Source organism: Erpetoichthys calabaricus, chromosome 1, assembly GCF_900747795.2.
Source record: "Erpetoichthys calabaricus chromosome 1, fErpCal1.3, whole genome shotgun sequence".
NCBI lineage: Eukaryota > Metazoa > Chordata > Cladistia > Polypteriformes > Polypteridae > Erpetoichthys > Erpetoichthys calabaricus.
This window is the reverse complement of record NC_041394.2, coordinates 349673886-349694552: the sequence shown is the minus strand read 5'-3', so window position 1 is coordinate 349694552 and position 20667 is coordinate 349673886. Positions and strand designations below refer to the sequence as shown.

At 40.8% G+C, this 20667-nt stretch overlaps 3 protein-coding genes across 13 annotated transcripts in view; 2 read left to right on the top strand and 1 right to left on the bottom strand.

Annotated features, from left to right (window-relative positions):
- LOC114669062 (gastrula zinc finger protein XlCGF8.2DB-like) overlaps positions 1–11064 on the top strand; it is a 30230-nt gene extending 19166 nt beyond the window's left edge. Inside the window, exons 2-3 of the mRNA XM_028825188.2 lie at positions 3766–4213; positions 10301–11064. Coding sequence (XP_028681021.1) covers positions 3802–4213; positions 10301–11064 — 1176 coding nt within the window. The 5' untranslated portion in view covers positions 3766–3801. The remainder of the gene's footprint in view (positions 1–3765; positions 4214–10300) is intronic.
- The window catches only part of LOC114668330 (zinc finger protein 883-like), a 774734-nt gene extending 763615 nt beyond the window's left edge, over positions 1–11119 (top strand). For all 11 annotated transcript variants that reach the window (XM_051924961.1, XM_051924939.1, XM_051924938.1 and 8 more), the window contains one exon: positions 11041–11119. The gene's annotated coding sequence lies outside the window, so the exon portion shown is untranslated. The remainder of the gene's footprint in view (positions 1–11040) is intronic.
- Positions 1–20667, bottom strand: part of LOC114668373 (gastrula zinc finger protein XlCGF26.1-like) — a 217051-nt gene that overhangs the window by 187805 nt on the left and 8579 nt on the right. The gene's annotated exons all lie outside the window — the stretch shown is intronic.

The following is a 20667-nucleotide window of genomic DNA, read 5'->3' as shown; positions in this document are numbered from 1 at the left end:
CCGACGACACGACCACAAAGTCGATCATCGAACTGAGGCCTAGGGTGTCCTGGTGCCAAGTGCACATATGAACACCCCTATGCTTGAACATGGTGTTCGTTATGGACAATCCGTGACGAGCACAGAAGTCCAATAACAAAACACCGCTCGGGTTCAGATCAGGGGGGCCATTCCTCCCAATCACGCCCTTCCAGGTCTCACTGTCATTGCCCACGTGAGCATTGAAGTCTCCCAGCAGAACGAGGGAGTCCCCAGAAGGTATGCCCTCTAGCACCCCCTCCAGGGACTCCAAAAAGGGTGGGTACTCCGAACTGCTGTTCGGTGCATACGCACAAACAACAGTTAGGACCCGTCCCCCCACCCGAAGGCGAAGGGAGGCTACCCTCTCGTCTACTGGGGTAAACCCCAATGTACAGGCTCCAAGTTGGGGGGCAATAAGTATACCCACACCTGCTCGGCGCCTCTCACCGGGGGCAACTCCAGAGTGGTAGAGAGTCCAGCCCCTCTCAAGGAGATTGGTTCCAGAGTCCAAGCTGTGCGTCGAGGTGAGTCCGACTATATCTAGCCGGAACCTCTCAACTTCGCGCACTAGCTCAGGCTCCTTCCCCTTCAGAGAGGTGACATTCCACGTCCCAAGAGCCAGTTTCTGTAGCCGAGGATTGGACCGCCAAGGTCCCCGCCTTCGGCCACCACCCAACTCACACTGCACCCGACCTCCTTGGCCCCTCCCATAGGTGGTGAGCCCATGGGAAGGGGGACCCACGTTGCCTCTTCGGGCTGTGCCCGGCCGAGCCCCATGGGTGCAGGCCCGGCCACCAGGCGCTCGCCATCAAGCCCCACCTCCAGGCCTGGCTCCAGAGTGGGGCCCCGGTGACCCGCGTCCGGGCAAGGGAAAACGCCGTCCAAAATTGTTTTTCTTCATAGGAGGTTTGTTGAACCGTTCTTTGTCTCATCCCTCACCTAGGACCAGTTTGCCTTGGGTGGCCCTACCAGGGGCATAAAGCCCCGGACAACAGAGCTCCTAGGATCATTGGGACACGCAAACCCCTCCACCACGATAAGGTGACAGTTAAAGGAGGGGTCATTACACACAGACTGATGTATTTCAAATGTTTATTTCTTTTAATGTTGATGATTATAACTGACAACTAATGAAAGTCGCAAATTCAGTATCTCGGAAAATTAGAATATCAGTTAAGACCAATGCAAAAAAAGGATTTTTAGAAATGTTGGCCAACTGAAAGGTATGAACATGAAAAGTATGAGCATGTACAGCACTCAATATTTAGTTGGGGCTCCTTTGGCCTGGATTACTGCAGCAATGCGGCGTGGCATAGAGTCGATCAGTCGGTGGCACTGCTCAGGTGTTATGAAAGCCCATGTTGCTCTGACAGTGGCCTTCAGCTCTTCTGAATTGTCGGGTCTGGCGTATTGCATCTTCCTCTTCACAATACCCCATAGATTTTCTATGGGGTTAAGGTCAGGCGAGTTTGCTGGCCAATCAAGAACAGGGATACCATGGTCCTTAAACCAGGTACTGGTAGCTTTGGCACTGTGTGCAGGTGCCAGGTCCTATTGGAAAATGAAATCTGCATCTCCATAAAGTTTGTCAGCAGCAGGAAGTATGAAGTGCTCTAAAACTTCTGGTAGATGGCTGCGTTGACCTTGGATCTCAGAAAACACAATGGACCAACACCAGCAGATGAAATGGCACCCTAAACCATCACTGACTGTGGAAACTTTACACTGAACCTCAAACAACATGGATTCTGTGCTTCTCCTCTCTTCCTCCAAACTCTGGGACCTTGATTTCCAAAGGAAATGCAAAATTCACTCAGCAGCAGTCCAGCCCTTTTTGTCTTTAGCCCAGGTGAGACACTTCTGACGCTGTCTCTTGTTCAAGAGTGGCTTGACACAAGGAATGCGACAGCTGAAACCCATGTCTTGCATACGTCTGTGCGTGGTGGTTCTTGAAGCACCGACTCCAGCTGCAGTCCACTCTTTGTGAATCTCCCCCACATTTTTGAATGGGTTTTGTTTCACAATCCTCTCCAGGGTGCGGTTATCCCTATTGCTTGTACACTTTTTTCTACCACATCTTGTCCTTCCCTTCGCCTCTCTATTAATGTGCTTGGACACAGAGCTCTGTGAACAGCCAGCCTCTTTAGCAATGACCTTTTGTGTCTTGCCCTCCTTGTGTAAGGTGTCAATGGTCGTCTTTTGGACAACTGTCAAGTCAGCAGTCTTCCCCATGATTGTGTAGCCTACAGAACTAGACTGAGAGACCATTTAAAGGCTTTTGCAGGTGTTTTGAGTTAATTAGCTGATTAGAGTGTGGCACCAGGTGTCTTCAATATTGAACCTTTTCACAATATTCTAATTTTCCGAGATACTGAATTTGGGACTTTCATTAGTTGTCAGTTATAATTATCAACGTTAAAAGAAATAAACATTTGAAATACATCAGTCTGTGTGTTAATGAATGAATCTAATATACAAGTTTCACTTTTTGAATGGAATTACTGAAATAAATCAACTTTGTCATGATATTCTAATTTTATGACCAGCACCTGTACTTCCTCTTTTTGTTTAGTAAACAAGCTGGATATAAAAAGAGGGAAACTCCCTGCTGATGGGAGGCTGTGTATAGCAAACTGAGCTGACAGCTGCTGCGGCCTTCTACTCACCAATAATAAAGAAATTGCTTTTTACTTTACATTGGTGTCCATCTCCTGTCGTTCCTGACTTTCAGCGACCACAAAAGCAAACGGGATGCACCTGAACACAATCTGAAGAGCTACAGCAAAGTGTCTGAACACATCTGCTGTTGAAATGAGAGAATACAGTTTTTAAACTTTTCTGAAAATATATTTTTTACTGAGTGTACATTGATGGGCAAAAGTGTCAAATGTATCCATTTAAAATTAAATCTGTAACACAATAAAGTGTGCAGACAATGAAAGGCTCTGAATACTTAATGAAACCTCCATTAGGTTTATGTAATCTGCTTAATCCAGTTTAAATAGCATACATTTCCATGCATTGAGTGGGATTGGATTTTTTTCTCTCCCTAATCCTATCCCACCGTACTGCACAATTTTATATCTTTTGGTGCTAAAGTTCAACTGGTAATGCCTGATAATGAGTATTAATGAAGTTATTAACAATTTGAAGTCTGTGTTCCTGCCGGACAGCTCCAGTAGTGTGAGTTTAAACAACTTACCATGTGCAATTTTCATGTGTGCCCTGTTTCTGCCTTTATTATTATTATTATTATTATTATTTTTCCCACATTCTAAAGATGCACTGACAAATCTAACTTTGCTTTACAAGGTAGTTTTAGATCGATACTGAGTCTTTTGACTTTGGTATCAATACCAGCTTTCAGACCGCAGTATTGGTACAGAGTCGGTAAATAATCGTCATCCCTACATACCACCTGACCTCTCTCGTCTTATCAAGATCCTCTTTGAGTAGAATATTCATGAAGGTTAGTAATTGGTTACTACTTATCTGGTTTCTCCTCTTAGGGTTACCCACTGCAGATTGGTTGTCTTGTTTCAGCTTATTGGACCTTCCCTCCGCTCCTAAGATTGTTTCACATCTGATAATTTGAAATAAAGAGTACTGTGCTACTGTCAGCATGCTATGAACGTTCACTCTGTATATAAACCTTAACAGAGAAGGTGTTGTGAAATAAGATTCTAGTGACTTCAGATCTAAGTGATGTAGTTTTAATGAAGTTAATTCCTGTTGTTTTTACAGAGAAAAAGAAAAAGCTGATGTTTACCGGACATCTCAATGGATGTGAAACAGGAGAGCTGTGATGTGGACAGATATATCATGGATATTAAGGAGGAGGACTGCGAGTTGGAGTCCATCTACCTTAAACAGGAAAGTCTGAGCATCAAGGAGGAGAACAGTGAACTGCAGTCAGTGGGCATTAAAGAAGAAGCTGAAGAGAAGTCTGTCAGTATTGAGACGATTAACCATACAAATCTGGACAGTGCAAAAGAAGACAACCTTCATGAAGGATGTCAAGATGGAGTGGTGACCTGTTTAGACTCTTCTCAAAGCAGACAATGTTCATCTCCAGAGCCTTCTGTCAATGTGAAGACTGAACCATTACAGTCTAAACCAAAGAGGACTGATAAAACTATATCGGTTAGAGCTCAGGAAAATCGTCCACCATCTACAAAGAAGTCTGGAAAAAGTAAGTGCAAAATCAAAAATGATCAACTTTTTGGGTTGGGGTTTATGGGCTTGAAAGGTCTGGTCTTGCGGTTTTTATGAGAAATATTGTGTTTTATTGTGTGCTTAAATGTAGTTTGAGATTTCATCTATATTTATGTAAGGTTTAGCAATTTTTCATGCAAAAGTTCTAAACATGTCCTTGGTAAAGAGTGCTATACAAATGTACAGCTGCAATAAAAAAAAAGGTTGTGAACCTTTTGGAATTCCCTGGATATCTGCTTTAATTCATCTTAACAATGTGGTCTGATCTTCAACTATGCTCCAAATACAGACAACCACAGTTGTCCTAAGCTAATAACTCACAAACAATTGGACGACTTCTTGTCAGTCCTGAACACATCATTTATACATTCACAGTCCACTCTTTGGCCCTCCTGTCTTTACAAACTGCTTGACTCTTCTTTAATAATAATGTCCTCCACCAAACTTTTCATGTATTTGCTGATCAGCCTTGAATTTTAATCCATACCTTCTCTCCAAACCTTTTTTGTTCCTTTTATTCCTGAGCTCTTTTCTGATCAGTTCTCCTTAGGTCAGGCCACAGCATCGAGTATCTCTTACTGGCCGTTCCAGTACACCAATTTCCTTATGTTTAACTCTGTCATTTTTTATTTCTTCCTGGTGCCTCTGAGGCTAGGGATCTGCACTGACAATCGGAAGGTTGCTGGTTCGAATCCCGTAAATGCTCAAGGGCCCAACAGAACAGTCCCTTTTAGCAAGACCCTTAACCTGCAATTGCTGAGCGCTTTGAGTAGTGAGAAAAGCTCTATATAAATGCAAAGAATTATTGTTTTTCCTGTGTTTGGTCTCATTGTCCTGTGTCATGACTCAACTTTTGTTAAGCTTCTGCTATTCTAATGTTTTGTTGTCAGATTTCTTGATAATATTTTGAATTCACTGTCCCTTTGATCATTTTAAGCTCTCCAGGCTTTGAAGAAACAAGTAGGTCAACCCATGATGCTCCCTTCACCTTGAGGCTTTAGTATCAATGTGCAGTTGTCTCCTACCTCCAAACATGGTGTCACATGTTTTGATCAAAGAGTTCAACTTTTTCCTCATTCATATAGAGAACATTGTCTGTTCTGGAACTTAGAGGTGATCTTTTACAAGTTTGAGATGTGCAGTGATGCTTTTGTTGGATTATACTGATTTCCTTGGTGTTGTCCTTCTGTAAACAACATTCTTAAACATCTGGGCTATTGATGTGGTCAGTTTAGTAGCAGAGGGGTTTGTTAATCAGTTTCAACTGCTTTGGTGTTAATGAAATGAACAACAGGTACACTAGAGGGGCAACAATGAGATGACCCCCAAAACAGGAATGAATGGTTTAACAGGTGGAGGCAACTGACATTTTTCCCTCCTGATCTATTTTGTCACTCGTTTTGCATTGGGCTAAGGTCAGTGTCACTACTGGTAGCATGAGGCCATATCTGGAACCTACAGAGGTGGCACAGGTAGTCCAACTTCTCCAGGATGGCACATCAATACGTGCCTGTCATTGCCAGAAGGTTTGCTGTGTCTCCCATCACAGTCTCAAGGGCATGGAGGAGATTCCAGGGTACAGGAGTTACTCGAGGACAGCTGGACAGGGCCCCTCATAGAAGGTCCTTAACCCATCAGCAGGATCCACCGGTATCTGCTCCTTTGGGCAAGGAGGAACAGGATGAGCACTGCCAGAGCCTACAAAATGACCTCCAGCAGGCAGACAGAACACTGCTGTGAATGTCTCTGACCAAACCATTAGAAACAGACTTCATGAGGGTGGCATGAGGGCCCGACGTCCTCTAGTGGGCATCCTTGAGCTCGATTGCCATTTGCCATAGAATACCAGAATTCGCAAGTCCACCACTAGCACCCTGTGCTTTTCACAGATGAGAGCAGGTTCACCCAGAGCACATGTGACAGACATGAAAGGGTCTGGAGAAGCCGTGGATAACGTTATGCTGCCTGTAGCACCGTTCAGCATGACTACTTTGGTGGTGGTTCAGTGATGTTATATCTGGGGGGGCATTTCCATGGTGGGACGCACAGACCTCTACAGGCTAGACAACAGCACCTTGACTGACATTAGGTATCGGGATGAAATCCTTGGACCCTTTGTCAGACCCTATGCTGGTGCAGTGTCACCTGGGTTCCTCCTGGTGCATCACAATGCCCAGCCTCATGTGTTTGTGAGTTCCTGGAGGATGAAGGAATTGATACCATTGAATGTCCCCCACACTCACTCGCTTGACCTCAATCCAACAGAACACCTCTGGGTGGGACATTATGTGTCGGTCCATCCGACTACTCGGACTGTCCAGGAGCTCAGTGATGCCCTGGTCCAGATCTGGGAGGAGATCCCCCAGGACACCATCCGTCATCTCATTAGGACGTTGTCAGGCATGCATACAAGCACATGGGCGCCATACAAACTGCTGAGTACGATTTGAAGTTGCTGCAATGAAAGTTCGGCCAAATGGACTCGCCTGCCTACTGCATCATTTTTTCCTTTTGGTTTTCTGGGTGTCTTTGAATTCAGCCCTCTGTAGGTTGATCATTTTCATTTCCATCAAACAATGTGGCTGCCATCCTTTCGTTCCTAACACATCACCATATCAGTCCATAGCAGTAGAGATAGCCAGCAGGATTTTTTTGTTCCCCATTGAGATCTGATGGGTTTTCAAACTGTTTGTTTAATTTTTTTGAGCAGTTTATTTTTCTTCACATGGACACATGCACAGAGATTTTTCTGCAGGCCCTTTGCTTTTCCGCTCTGTGCTTTTTTTTTTTTTGTTCACCTCTGCTTTCAAACTGTGATCTCTGCAGGATGCCCACTCCAGTACTGATTTTGCTCCATTTTTGTAGACAGTTTGGCTCCCCGTCAAGCCTTTCAAAATGCTTTATTCATGTCTCCAGCTTTATACAACTCTTCAGATCTTTTAAGGTCCTTGTGACAACCCTTAAGAAATATCTGGATGGAACATTGAAGCACTGAATTAGAGCAACACCGTGAAGTGACACGCCAACATCATTCTTGCATTGTAAAGTGAAAAAGGCTGTGTGTGTTACTTTTGTGTGAAAGTGAGTTAAATCTAACTTTTGCTCCTGTAAACTTTGTTTTTGTGGTTACAATTAAGGAGTTCTGAGGGTGTTTCATACCTTTTATCTATTTGTTTTTCTTCTTTTTTTTTGCCATCTGCACAAGAGCCTCTTGAATGTTTAGTAAAGGTACTTGTAGTCAAACCTTTGTGTGTGTTGGTCAGAGGGCAGAGAAAGCTTTTGCAGTTGCCAGCACATCAGTAATTAACTGGTGTCGTAGCTGCAAACAGTCAAGGGCAACTGGGATTCCTTACTAGGTAGAAGTTAAACATTTGACATATGATGCAGGACAGATTTAAAGAAATTAAGAACTCTGCATTGGGTAAATAAGATTAAAGAAGATGCAAATGTAAAAATAGCTAAATAAGTCATAGAAGACTAATTACCCCAATGCTAACAGTAGGGCATTTATAGTAAGAGGGCAATCATTAAGAAAGATATCAAGGAAGCTAAAATGCTGTTAGAGGAATATTGCAGATAACGCAAAAAGATGGACCAAAGAGTTTTTCAATATTTTAGTAATAAAAGAAAAGCCAAGGAGGTGAAGCAAATAAGGAATAATAAAGGGGAATTACAATGCATAGACAGTGAAATATCAAATGTATTAAACTTGTTTTTTTTTTTTTTCTGAAGTTTTCACAAATGAGCAATTGGATCACCTCCCAGTGGTAACAGGGACTACTAAGGAGGTACTGAGAGATTTGGAAATTTTAGAGAGAGAAGTGCTGCTCAGATTAAGTAGGCTGAACTCAAACAAATCACTAGGACCAGATATTTATCCTCAAGTGCTTACGGGGGTAAGTGAATACATATATGAAACTTTGACACTGTCAAAACACAAAGGGAGAGCAGAAAAAGATTTGGGGATCGGCCCCATGTATTATAACACACAGTATAAGAAAAAAAAGATTGCTCCAGAGTACTCTCTGGTTCCGCGTCCAAAAAGGGACAAACTTAAGAGGGAAATTGCTGGGTTTTTATAGAGGCAGGGGAGGAAGAGGTGGGTCCAAAATCAAAGATCAGGAAATGACGTCGATTGGAGGTGTAGCTAGGAAAGGGGTACAGGAACTGGAGGAAGCTTTTTATGCTGATTTCTCCTCAGGTCATCTGCAGATGAAGGAGAACAAAGGTTTGTGTACTTTGTCAAAGCCTGCTCACGTATCTTGCCCTCGGTTAAGCCCTTAGCCTGCTTCCCAAGAACACGTGTGTGACAACACATATTCGTAGGAAGGCATCGCACACCGTGGAAATTTCGGTTGACTGGAAAATGGAAAATATTGTCTTGTTTTATAAAAAAGGTAATTGAGATGATCCAAGCAGCTATAGGCCAGTAAGCTTAACATGGATCCCAGATAAATTAATGGGAAGGAATTTATGACGGAAAAGATTGAGCAAGACATGGAAAGAACAGTTTTACTGATCAGACCTCCCTCGTCTGACATGTTATTTTTGCCACACAACTCACTTAAGGCGCAAGCTCTCCCTCTGTCACCATCCTTGTTTCAGTGTTGCTCCATTACTTTATCAAACAAATCACCAGGACCAGATAATATTTACCCTCGACTTCTTAAGGAGGCCAGCGAGTACAGATATAAACCCATGACACACATTTTTAGGAAGTCACTGTGCACTGGAGAGATTCTGAAGGACTGGAAAATGGCAAATATCATCTCATTATATAAAAAGGGTGACAGGGCACATCCAAGCAACTTTAGGCCAGTAAGCTTAATGTGCATCACAGGAAAATTAATGGAAGGAATTATTAAGGATAAGATTGAGCAACACCTGGCAAAGACAGGAGTTTAACTAAACAGTCAGCATGGGCTCAGAAGAGGGAGGTCGTGTTTGACTAACATGATGAAATTCTATGAGGAATGTCCAAAAGATGACCATTGACACCTTGCAGACAGACCTCATCTGCATACAGAGAAAGGAAAGGTAGACAAAATCACAGCCTTACAAAAGTATTTTCTAAACAAAAATTGGAAATATAAAAAAATCAGATGAGAACAGGCCATTCAGCCCAACAAAGCTTGCCAATCTGACCTACCTAACTTCTCTAAAACAACATCAGTTTGAGTTTTCAAAGTCTCTAAAAGTCCTACTTTCCAACACACTACCTGGTAATGGTGGATGTTGTTTTCTGTGTGAAGAAAAACTCTTCAATGTGTAGCGGTGCTACTGGGGAATGAAACTTCAACTTCCAGCAGCTTGCACATCCTGATAGTAAGGATATTGCATGTATCTCTGTAACATCTTAAATGTACCACCCCATACAGATGACATGATGTGGCTCAGGGTGACTGAGAGGTTCCTCACCGGTCAGGCAGTTCTCACTGAAAAGCCGCCATCACCAAATAATCCACAGCTGTTAAGACCTGTAAGAGAACTGAGGTTGTGTAATTTCTGCGTGATGGTCTCTGTGTAATGAAGGCACATGTTCAGCACACACTTCAAAGAGGATGACAGTAGGGAGTCTAAATCAGCTTAGAATTAAGTCATCATCATGAGCCAAAATGTCATTGTGATACATCAAAACTCACTTCTTGTGTAGCCTGTCAAACATCAGAATGTGAAATGTGCAGTGAAATGAGATTTTCTGTTCAGTTCATTTTTCTACCAGGTGTTGCTAAAATGCTAACAAAAATAAAGTCTGCATGGGACTTACAAATGCTCAAACTTCCCGTAACTTTAAGCCAATTTAAATGCCAAGTTCTAGTTTTAAAAATGCAAATTTTTGTGTGAGAATTGGCTTACACATGTTGCCCTGCTAAGCAGTTGTAATAGAGAATGTAAAATTAACAAATTGAGTATGCTTTCCATGTACGACTAAAGTTTTTTAATTGGTTATCAAAGGTTGTTCATAATTTCAGCTATCATGTATTTAATGTGAGTTAATGTTAATAGTAAGGCAGTGGATTGAAAGTAAGCTCTTTTTTCCCATTTTCTTTTAAACTTTGTACAGGAAACAAAGATCAGTGCAGTTTGGAATCTGGAAAAGAATTCTCTGGCAGAAGTGCTCTTCAGATCCACACTGAAATTCACACTGGAGAGAAGCCATATTGCTGTAATGAATGTGGTAAACGTTTTTCACGTATAAACAGTCTAAATGACCACACTAGAGTTCACACCGGTGAGAAGCCATATTGCTGTAATGAATGTGGTAAACATTTTTCACGTATAAACAGTCTGAATGACCACACTATAGTTCACACGGGAGAGAAGCCGTATTGCTGTACTGAATGTGGTAAACAGTTTTCACGAATGAGCAATCTTCAGAGACACACGAGAGTTCACACCGGTGAGAAGCCATATTGCTGTACTGAATGTGGTAAACAGTTTTCACATATAAACAGTCTGAATGACCACACTAGAGTTCACACGGGAGAGAAGCCGTATTGCTGTACTGAATGTGGTAAACAGTTTTCACAAATGAGCCATCTCCAGAGACACACTAGAGTTCACACCGGAGAGAAGCCGTATTGCTGTAGTGAATGTGGTAAACCGTTTTCAGAATTAGGCAATCTTCACAAGCACATTAGAGTTCACACCGGTGAGAAGCCGTATTGCTGTAATGAATGTGGTAAACAGTTTTCACAAATGATCAGTCTTCAGAAACACACTAGAGTTCACAACAGAATAAAAAGGGTAGCAGTTCAAAAATCAGTCCAGAAAAATAAGCACCCTTCAGGACTTGAGGGTGAGGTTCACTTCTGTCTTGAAAAGTAAGCAAACTAAACTATTGTTGACAAATTAATCTCTGAGAGAAGCCATATTGCTGTTTGGAATGTGGCAAACAAATCTGTCAGAGGAGTTCTCTTCAGAGACGCACCAGAATTTACACCGGAGAGAAGTACAACTGAAGTGTCCTGACTAAAGAGTGAGGTTCACTCCTGACTGGAGAGTAAGCACATGTAACTGACTGGAATCCATCCTACTTACTGTTGTGTCAGAAACAAGTCAACACAGAGGAGAATCAGAAGTTTATATCCTTTTTCCTTTTCCATAAAATAAAGAACAGGGCGTCATGCAAAGCACTTCTCACCAAAGCCCCTACAGTCTCCACCATGCGCCTAGCTCTGTTTTCATAACATACGTATTACATATAGAACTATTTACAATATATTATACACATTTCATCAGAGAAGAACTCTTTACAATATACATAACCTCACATAATAAATTATAGTTATTTAATAATATATATTTTTCGATTTTTGTATAACAAAAAATAACATACCTTTCCGATAACAAAAAAAAAAAAAAAACAGGGTGCCATACAAATAGTTTCCCGTCAATGCTTATTAAATGATAAATCAAATCATTTACTAATAATTACAAACACAAACTATTAATTCAATATAAATATAATGTAAAATAAAAATGAAAATCCAAAGTATCCATATGGTCATGTTGTACACCATGCTGAATTATATTAAAATGCTGTGGCAGCACACTAAAAGAAGAAATACTGTTGTTTTAAATTTAGTTTTGTTTTTGTTTGTTTGCTTTTGATAATAACATACAAAGATTGTAATATAAGAACTCAGTGGTGGGGGAGGGGGCAAATTCATTATTTAACACTTTTGATTTACCAAATTATATTCATGTCAAATAAATAGAATAAAATTAGAAAAGACTTGGAGAGAGCAGACTTACCTGTACAGCGTCCACCATCACCTGAGGGTGCCTGCAGTCTGTGGGGAGTCACATTAATTAGCATTTGTACTACAAAATACCATTGGTATGAAACTAAGGACACACCAAGGTTATTATAGTTTTGCCTTTTTATATTAGTTTTTATTTCTATATTTTTTCTGACCTTACTTGGAAATTCAGTTTAATTTTAGTTTTCCTTCATCATGTATTTTTAGTTTTAGTTTAGTTATTATTTCACAAAGACATTTCTATTTTATTTTTATATATATATATATTAGTTTCAGTTTTAGTTTTAGTAATTATGGCATGGAGCGTCTACAGAGTTTTGTGTCACAATCAGACAGAACTGTACACTTAACAGATTTGGATATGAGTTTAATGTTAGTGGAAGCTTACTACACTACATGGTTTACTACCTGGTTTTGTTTTTGTCTGATTAAAAACGAGCATAATCAAAACTAGACACTGAATATTAACGATTTTACACAATTTTATAATTTGTAAAATATTTTCTCATGAAAATCACAGGGGCTTAGGAAGAACAGGGCTCTTAGACTGGAATGAGTGTGCAGACCCCACAAAGAGAAACAGAAACAAAGAACAACAAGCATGTAGTGTCAAGGTTAGGGGCAGTGAGTCTTGAATAGACCACCGTAATGTGCAGAGCAAGAGCAGGTAATTGGAGTACAGACAGGCATAAAACAACAGAGAAAGCATCTGAAATTAGGAAAAACATATACATTGTCTAAACCTGTTTATCCAGAGTAGGATTGCAGGAAATCTGGAGTCTACCTCAACAGATTTGGATGCAAGGCAGGAAAAATCCCTTGTGTGCAATATGTATGATAAGGCTGATGTTAAGAACAAAAAGAATTGTTTATTATTTCAACTGTCTATTTTGAGAGAGAGAGAGAGAAAAACATTGAAAAAAGGGAGACAAATATATATATATATATATATAATTCTGCCAATGGATTACTTTCAAAATATCAGGTATTTTGAGTTGTGAATATGAACTAAAAAAGAAATTAATAAATATGGAACAAATACAAAAACCCATTAGTATGTTTAGTTTTTCATCACTTGTCAGACTCTCTACCTTTGTTTGTATCGCTTCGTTGTTAAACGATGTTTTTAAAGCAAAAGTGATTGGTCAGCAACAATGTGCTGATCTTGTATGATGACCCAGTCAGTCTCTCGATCAGTGCCGTTTTATTGTCAAAAAACGGGAGTGGCTTCCCCTCGACTTTCTTGTATATTAAGATATGGGAATGGAAATTTGAGGAGTAAACCGCAAGACAATGATTATATTTTTATATTATGTACATTAAGGAACCATCAGCAACAAATCCAATTAATAATATATTGAACAATTATTATAAAAGTAAAGCTGAATAAATCGGACTATGCAGCTGTAAAAATAAAAAAAAAAAAAATCGAGTATGTGTTCAGGTAAACTACCAGTTCCGGGTGATGGATTTGGCCCAAAAGTTAATACAGATCTATAATTGTGGTGTAACAACCACATGCCGAATTTCATCCATCTATCTAGTTGCGTTGTTGAGTTATCGTGTTTATACACACACGCACACACACAATTACAAAAAACAGTATTGTTGGACACTGGTTAGTCTATAACGTCAAGATTCAACAAAATATCGAGGTCTAATTTTTTCATAATTACTATACTTTCTCTATACTTCGTATATGAGAAAATAAAAACAATTTCTCCTGTGCAAAGTGGCAGGTGAATTGCTGTCAACAAAAAGCAGACACCTGGGAAATGTACTGAAACGTTACTCACTCGTGATTTTTCTGTCCATATGGTAAACGTTTTGTTGACCAGCATATTCTGATTTCAGCCGTTTGAATTACATCTTGATATACAACAAGCACAAAGAAAGGCGGCACGCAAATCACTTTCTATTTCTCACGCTTTGCGCACCCGCACTCAGCTTGCTCTGTCACTGCAAACGCTGTGTGAACAGCCGCACTCTTTCACCAGCCGCCTTTCACTGGATGAATATATGCAGGCGGCTTGTGGTGGATGACTTTCTGTTTTAGAGTTAAAACCTACAAGGGTTAAAGACTAACGGCAAGAATATTCATTCAAAAGCAAAAACTAAAAATATTTTAGTAAATTATTATTTTATTTCAGTTAGCCTTTCCAGCAACTTTAATAGTTTCATTTAGTTTTAAGTTTTTCATTTCAGTTTTGTTAATTATTCTATTTCAGTTTACGAAAATGTTTTTAATAATAGTTTCAGTTTTGATTTTGGTTTTCGTTAACTATAATAACCTTGGTACACACAAACAATTGCTTTTTGGGAAATTCATAACTAAAAACTACAAAAAAAACAAGAAATCTGAATACACTTTGCTACACATACACACACCAAGAAAATTTGGAGGAATTAATCTCGAGAAGCCATATTGCTGTACTGGATGTGCCGACGAGTCTCACAAACCAGAATCTTCAGGACCTCAAAAGATTTCAGACTGGGTGCCAGAAATGGGCTAAGTTGGAGAAGATCTACACCGGGGGCATCAACCCCTTTGTCTTGGCGTACCACCCCATAGAATTTCAATGTTCTGAATTTCCCCCTTTTTATTTTGGTGTTAAATTGTTAATTCCTGAACTGTTGTTATGTAAAACTAACGGTGGAATATTTTTTCACACCCAGAAAAATATTCTTTCAGAGAGCTTTCATAAGGTACTAGCAATGGTAACCTGTCAAAGACGTGTTTTAGAATGAATTTCAAAAGGATTTGATATGTTATGACTGATAGGCACTGACAGAGTGTCACCAGGAGGAGGTCACTTCACCTGCTTGTGCCAATAGTGAAAAAACAAAAGAAATGTAATCAATTGTGTCTCACATGTCATAAGTCACCTTGGCATCAGTCACATAATAATAATAATTACAAGAACGTTTAGTAAAATAACGCCCTCGGTCAAAAGGGGTTTCCCATTTCTTATAGACTTTGAATTCTGCTCTCTTGATTTACTTACAGTGTTCTTTCTTGTTTGTTGTTGTAAATTGTTTGTTGCTTTGAATAAGTTACAAAATCCTCAAATTCACCCGTCTGTCATCTCCAGTCATCTGACGGTGACTCCTGCACTGGGCTTTCTGTTGGCCAAACCCTGTGAATTAGCACATTTTTCAGAGGTCCATGAAACCCCTCTTTTACATGGTCTTTAGAGTCAGAAGCTAAACAGACTGACTGAAACCAAAATGGCCAAGGCACTGTGTGTGGAGGAGCCTAACCTCATCTCTAGTGAACTGGGCATCGATGGAGAACATCTCAGCTGTTATCTCCACATTCAGACAAACCTCAATGCCCACACTGCAGACCACCCATTTGTGGGCGCCACTACGGCCTTTCAGACAACGGGCTCCATGCAGTAAGCTTGAAGTGCTCAGCTGAGGCTGCTGAGAGACGAAGATTGCATCTCACCATTCAGACTGGGATGTGAGTTACTGTCCTGAGAGAGGTGACGTGCCCTCCATCGTGAGCTCCAAGAAAATTGCTGGTAGAAAACCGAGAAGTGCAGTTAAGTAACCATTCAGTTAAATCAGCAGCAACACATTCAGTGGATGTAAAGCTTTAATCCGACTCTCTGTTTTTTCGCCTATCGAGAAAAGTGAGGAAAAGAAACATGCTGAACTGGTGGAGATTGGGATTTTATTTTTAATGAGCAATGTAGTGAATTTAATTTAAGTAACATTTGCCAGCACTGTTTTCTTGTGAACATTTTTTTTTTGTATCTGGCATATCATCTCTGGAGTGAGTGGTGGAAATAAACTGTCTGCCTAAGCAACTGGCTGAATAAATAGTCAGAAACACAATAATGTCTTATTTTTCTTGTTCATATCGTTTTAAAGACAGAATTATTGACATAACCAGTCAAAATGCTGACTAATTTGCATTGTTGTGTGGCTCAAAAATAAATAAAAATCCTACTTTGAGCCATCGACTGATTACTGTTTCACTGTTTATTTGTTTCTGTTACGCAAAACTGCTCAATAAACTAACTAAAATGCAGGTAAAATTCCGTTAAAACTAACTCCCAGGGACCTAAAAAATATGTTGTTGTAATGAGATTCTGTATTTGTTACTATAGTGCTTTCTTTAACTTGTGTCCAGGCGTTTGCAATCATTTCAGTAGCTTCTTTTGTGTTAATTTTAATCTCCTCCTGCCTACAAGTTATGCTGATAATTTTTCTCGGCATTTCCTTGCCATAATACACTTTCAGGGTGCGAATGATGTCCAAATCCAATGGCTGAAGCACTGCTGTGCAATTGTGTGGGAGGAATTCAACGCGAACATTATCTAAATGTGGAAGCATGTTGTGTGCAGCACAGTTATCAATCAGAAGCCGAATCAACTGGGAACCACCATGCCAATTACTTGAATAATATTTAAACACTTCGGTAAGATCAACTCAGGATCTCCGCTTGCTTAAACTCACACCTCTTAGCACCAATCTATTTTAAGGCTACAAGTGAAACTTGTGGTCGCTGAAAGTTAGGAACGACAGGAGACGGACACCAATGTAAAGTAAAAAGCAATTTCTTTATTCTTGGTGAGCATAGAGGCTGCAGCAGCTGTCAGCTCAGTTTGCTACAGACAGCCAGCCTCTCAGCAGGACATCTTTCCTCTTTTTATACCCAGCTTGTTTTTTTTTTAAAAAAAAGAGGAAATATGGCAGTTCATTTTGAGGTCATACATAGATTGCTATAGCTTGTGGTCACATCCTGGAATGAAATGTGCAGGAGTGCACAGTGTTTCTTACAGGAAAAAAGAGTTATCAGCACACTCACAATCTTAAGCAATACACCACCTGCTAGCCCCACACGTACACAAGATCAGTTAGAGCAAGTATATATATATATATATATATATATATATATATATATATATATATATATATATATATATATATATATATAAATTATATTGTGAAAGGTACAAGGCAGCAATTTTTGCACTTTATATTTTGCTAATATTTACTGTATAATGTATACCGTTACATAAATATAAATACATGTATTTTATAATAACACTCCCAAGGTGTATTTTGTGTTTGTATTTAGGTCTACACTGGTCATGGCATTCTGGCACAGCAAAACAAGCAGTGTTCTTGTGCAACTGTTGTACATTTCAGCTTTTGAATAATAATCTTTTGTATTTATGTTGGTTTGTATTGTTTTTATCAAATAAAATAGTTTTGGTATAAGAAAACCTGTTTATTTCTTATCAATAACTTTGAACATGAACTATAAAATGATACTGGAACAACTGACAACCTAAAAAGGTTATAGCTAAGTAACTTGGTGAGGTGTATTTTTTAAAAACGTTTATAAAACAATTGTTAAAATATTATGCTTTATTGACATTTTCATTTAACATAATATCATTAATTTAACAATGAAAAATTCCATTAATTTTATATAAAAATGTAATTTCAGGACATATTACTTTAGTGCATTAAGCAGAATTAAATTATTTTTGATAAAAACAATATTATGTGCAACCGATGTACATATTTTTTTATTTTAATGTGACATGCCATTTTTTCAGTGTGTTCCGCTAGTCCACGGTTCTTGAGGCTGATTCTCCAGTTAGCTGTGAACCACCCAATCTCACTGAGATTACACAGGCAGTGAACCAGCTGAGGTTGGGGGGGAAGGCAGCAGGGATCTGTGGTATCCTGGGTGAACTTCTCCAGGCTGGTGGTAAGACTGTCCTTCTGGTATTGCAAGCAATCTTTGCTTCCATTTGGTAGGCTGGCATCATCACAACTGACTGGAAAACGGGACTTGTCATCCCTATCTGGAAAGGGAAGGGTGATCGCCTGGATTGCAGCAACTACAAGGGGATAACACTGCTCTCGGCGCCGGGTAAGGTCCTTGCTAGGGTCGTCCTCAATAGGATCCGTGATCACTTGCTCACCTACCAGTGACCGGAACAATCTGGTTTTACGCCTAAAAAGTCTACCATCGACCACATCCTGGCACTGAGAGTTCTCATAGAGTGCAAGCACGAATATCGGCAGAGTTTCTTTGCAAACTTTGTCAATTTTCGCAAAGCGTTTGACTCAGTTGAACGAGCTGCCCAGTTGGACATCCTGAGGGTTCGCTGGATCCCCTCAAGGTTGCTGGATATCATGGCAGGCCTGTACACTGGTACTGTGAGTGCTGTGAAGAGTGGAGGAAGGACCTCGGCGTTTTTCCCAGTTGATTCTGGGGTTCGTCAGCGGTGTGTTCTGCTCCTACTCTGTTCAGTGCTTGTATGGACTGGGTGTTGGGCAAGGTTGTGTGGTCCAGCCGCTTTGGGGCATCTGTTGGTGAAGAAAGATTCATGGATCTTGACTTTGCTGATGATGCTGTGATCTTCGCAGAGTCAATGGAGGCTCTGATCACAGCGCTCGAGAGACTGAGCGAGGAATCTGAGTGACTGGGCTTGCAAGTGTCCTGGATAAAAACCAAGAGCCAGGCCTTTAATGACCTCTTGGGCCCATCCATCAGAAGTGTGTCTGTTTGCGGAGAGAGTGTTTACCTTGTTGAGAGGTTTACTTACCTCTGCAGTGACGTTCATGTCTCTGGTGACTCTTCCTTGTGAAGTCATTTGACGGATTGGGAGAGGGGGGGTGGGGAGGGGTTATGGGGTCATGAGGTTGCTGGAAAGGGGTGTGTGGCGCTCCCGATATCTATGCAAAAGGACGAAGGTCCAAGTCTTTACATTCCTGGTGCTTCCTGTCTTGCTATATGGTTGTGAGTCATGGACGCTATCCAGTGACCTGAGATGAAGACTGGACTCCTTTGGTACTGTGTCTCTCTGGAAAATCCTTGGGTACCGTTGGTTGACGTTGTGTCAAATGAGCGGTTGCTCATGGAGTCCCAAATGAGGCACATTACCTGCATTGTGAGGGAACGTCAGTTACGGCACTATGAACATGTGGTGCGTTTTCCCGAGGGTGGTCCAGCTCATAAGATCCTCATTGTTGGGGACCCAAGTGGCTGGACCAGGCCAAGGGGTCTCCCACATAACACCTGGCTGCGGCAGATAGAGGGTCATTTCTTGAGGGTAGGACTGGACTGTGTGTCTGCCTGGGGGGGGGGGGGGAGTTCCCAACCGGGATCCCAAGCTGTTCCGACGTGTAATGACTGCAGCGACGCACTTGACCAGTGCATGCTCCCCAACTTGACTTGACTTGTTCCGCTAGGTAGCCCACCACACATTAATGATTTTGTATCTTTTACTGCATATTAGGACATTTTTTAAAATGCAAATTGAAAATGTTCTTTGTCAACCAATAGTTCAACTAAAAACACAACCCAGTGAAGATCCACAAATTGCCAATAAAATTAAAGTTTTTTTTTTTTACTTTTATTAAAGAGTGAGGAAGTCTTTTGTACCATTTCCCACCCACCCACCCCCCATTGTGTCCTTCCAAACCATCAACTGTGGGAGGTCGGGGCACTCATTTTCATAACTGGAGTACAGCCATGGACTTGTGTGTCCCATGTCTGCAGCTTGCAAAATGATCACTGGATAAATAAAAATGTCAAAAAAACACGCTACATATCTATTAAGTGGACTCTAAAGCTGTATTAATCCAGCTCCGAGTACTGGTTTAGCAGAACATACAGTGGGCACCGCAAAATGATTGAAGAAAAAGGAGCACTGTACAACCTGATGAAACAATATGTAATATATCTGAAACCATAAACTGCACTATAGACTTCATGACATCGACTATGTGCAAGACGAAACAGCAAGCAGGCGTTTTGCACAGAGCATGCGTTAAATCAAAAGAGAAGCGGCGCTGAATAAAGCGCAAACATGAGGAGATCCGTGACGATCACATCTCAGCGCGCCTGCGCTGAACCAAAAGGACACCATGCAGATATCTCCATTACAACCCCTGCTGTTGTGCTCCGCTACTTGTAAAGTTAGCCACTTATCAGAGTAAATAAAAAAAGTTCCTACACTCCTATGCTATTAATGGTTTTACTAAACTTGCGCTGGGTGGCAGCGAAAAGTTACCAGACAGCTGGGAAACTACAGCAGATGTAGTAAGGGTGACAGCAAGAAGGGTGCTTGGCATGATATCTGGACAGAGGAAGGAGGAAATGGAAACCTGGTGGTGGAATGGGGAAGTACAGGAAAGTATTCAGAGGAAGAGGATGGCAAAGAAGAAGTGGGATAGTCAGAGAGATGCAGAAAGTAGACAAGAGTACATGGAGATAAGGCATAAGGTGAAGAGAGAGGTGGCAAAGGCTAAAGGAAAAGGTGTATGATGAGTTGTATGAGAGGTTGCATGGAGGTGTTTAGGAGAGATGGCAGTGGAGTTTTTAACCAGATTGTTTAATGTAATCTTGGAAAGTGAGAGGATGCCTGAGGAGTGGAGAAGAAGTGTACTGGTGCAGATATTTAAGAATAAGGTGGATGTACAGGACTGCAGTAACTACAGGGGAATAAAATTGATGAGCCACAGCATGAAGAAGAGTAGTGGAAGCACGGTTAAGAAGGGAGGTGATGATTAGTCAGCAGCAGTATGGCTTCATGCCAAGAAAGAGCACCACAGATGTGATGTTTGCTCTGAGGGTGTTGATGGAGAAGTTTAGAGAAGGCCAGAAGGAGTTGCATTGCGTCTTTGTGGA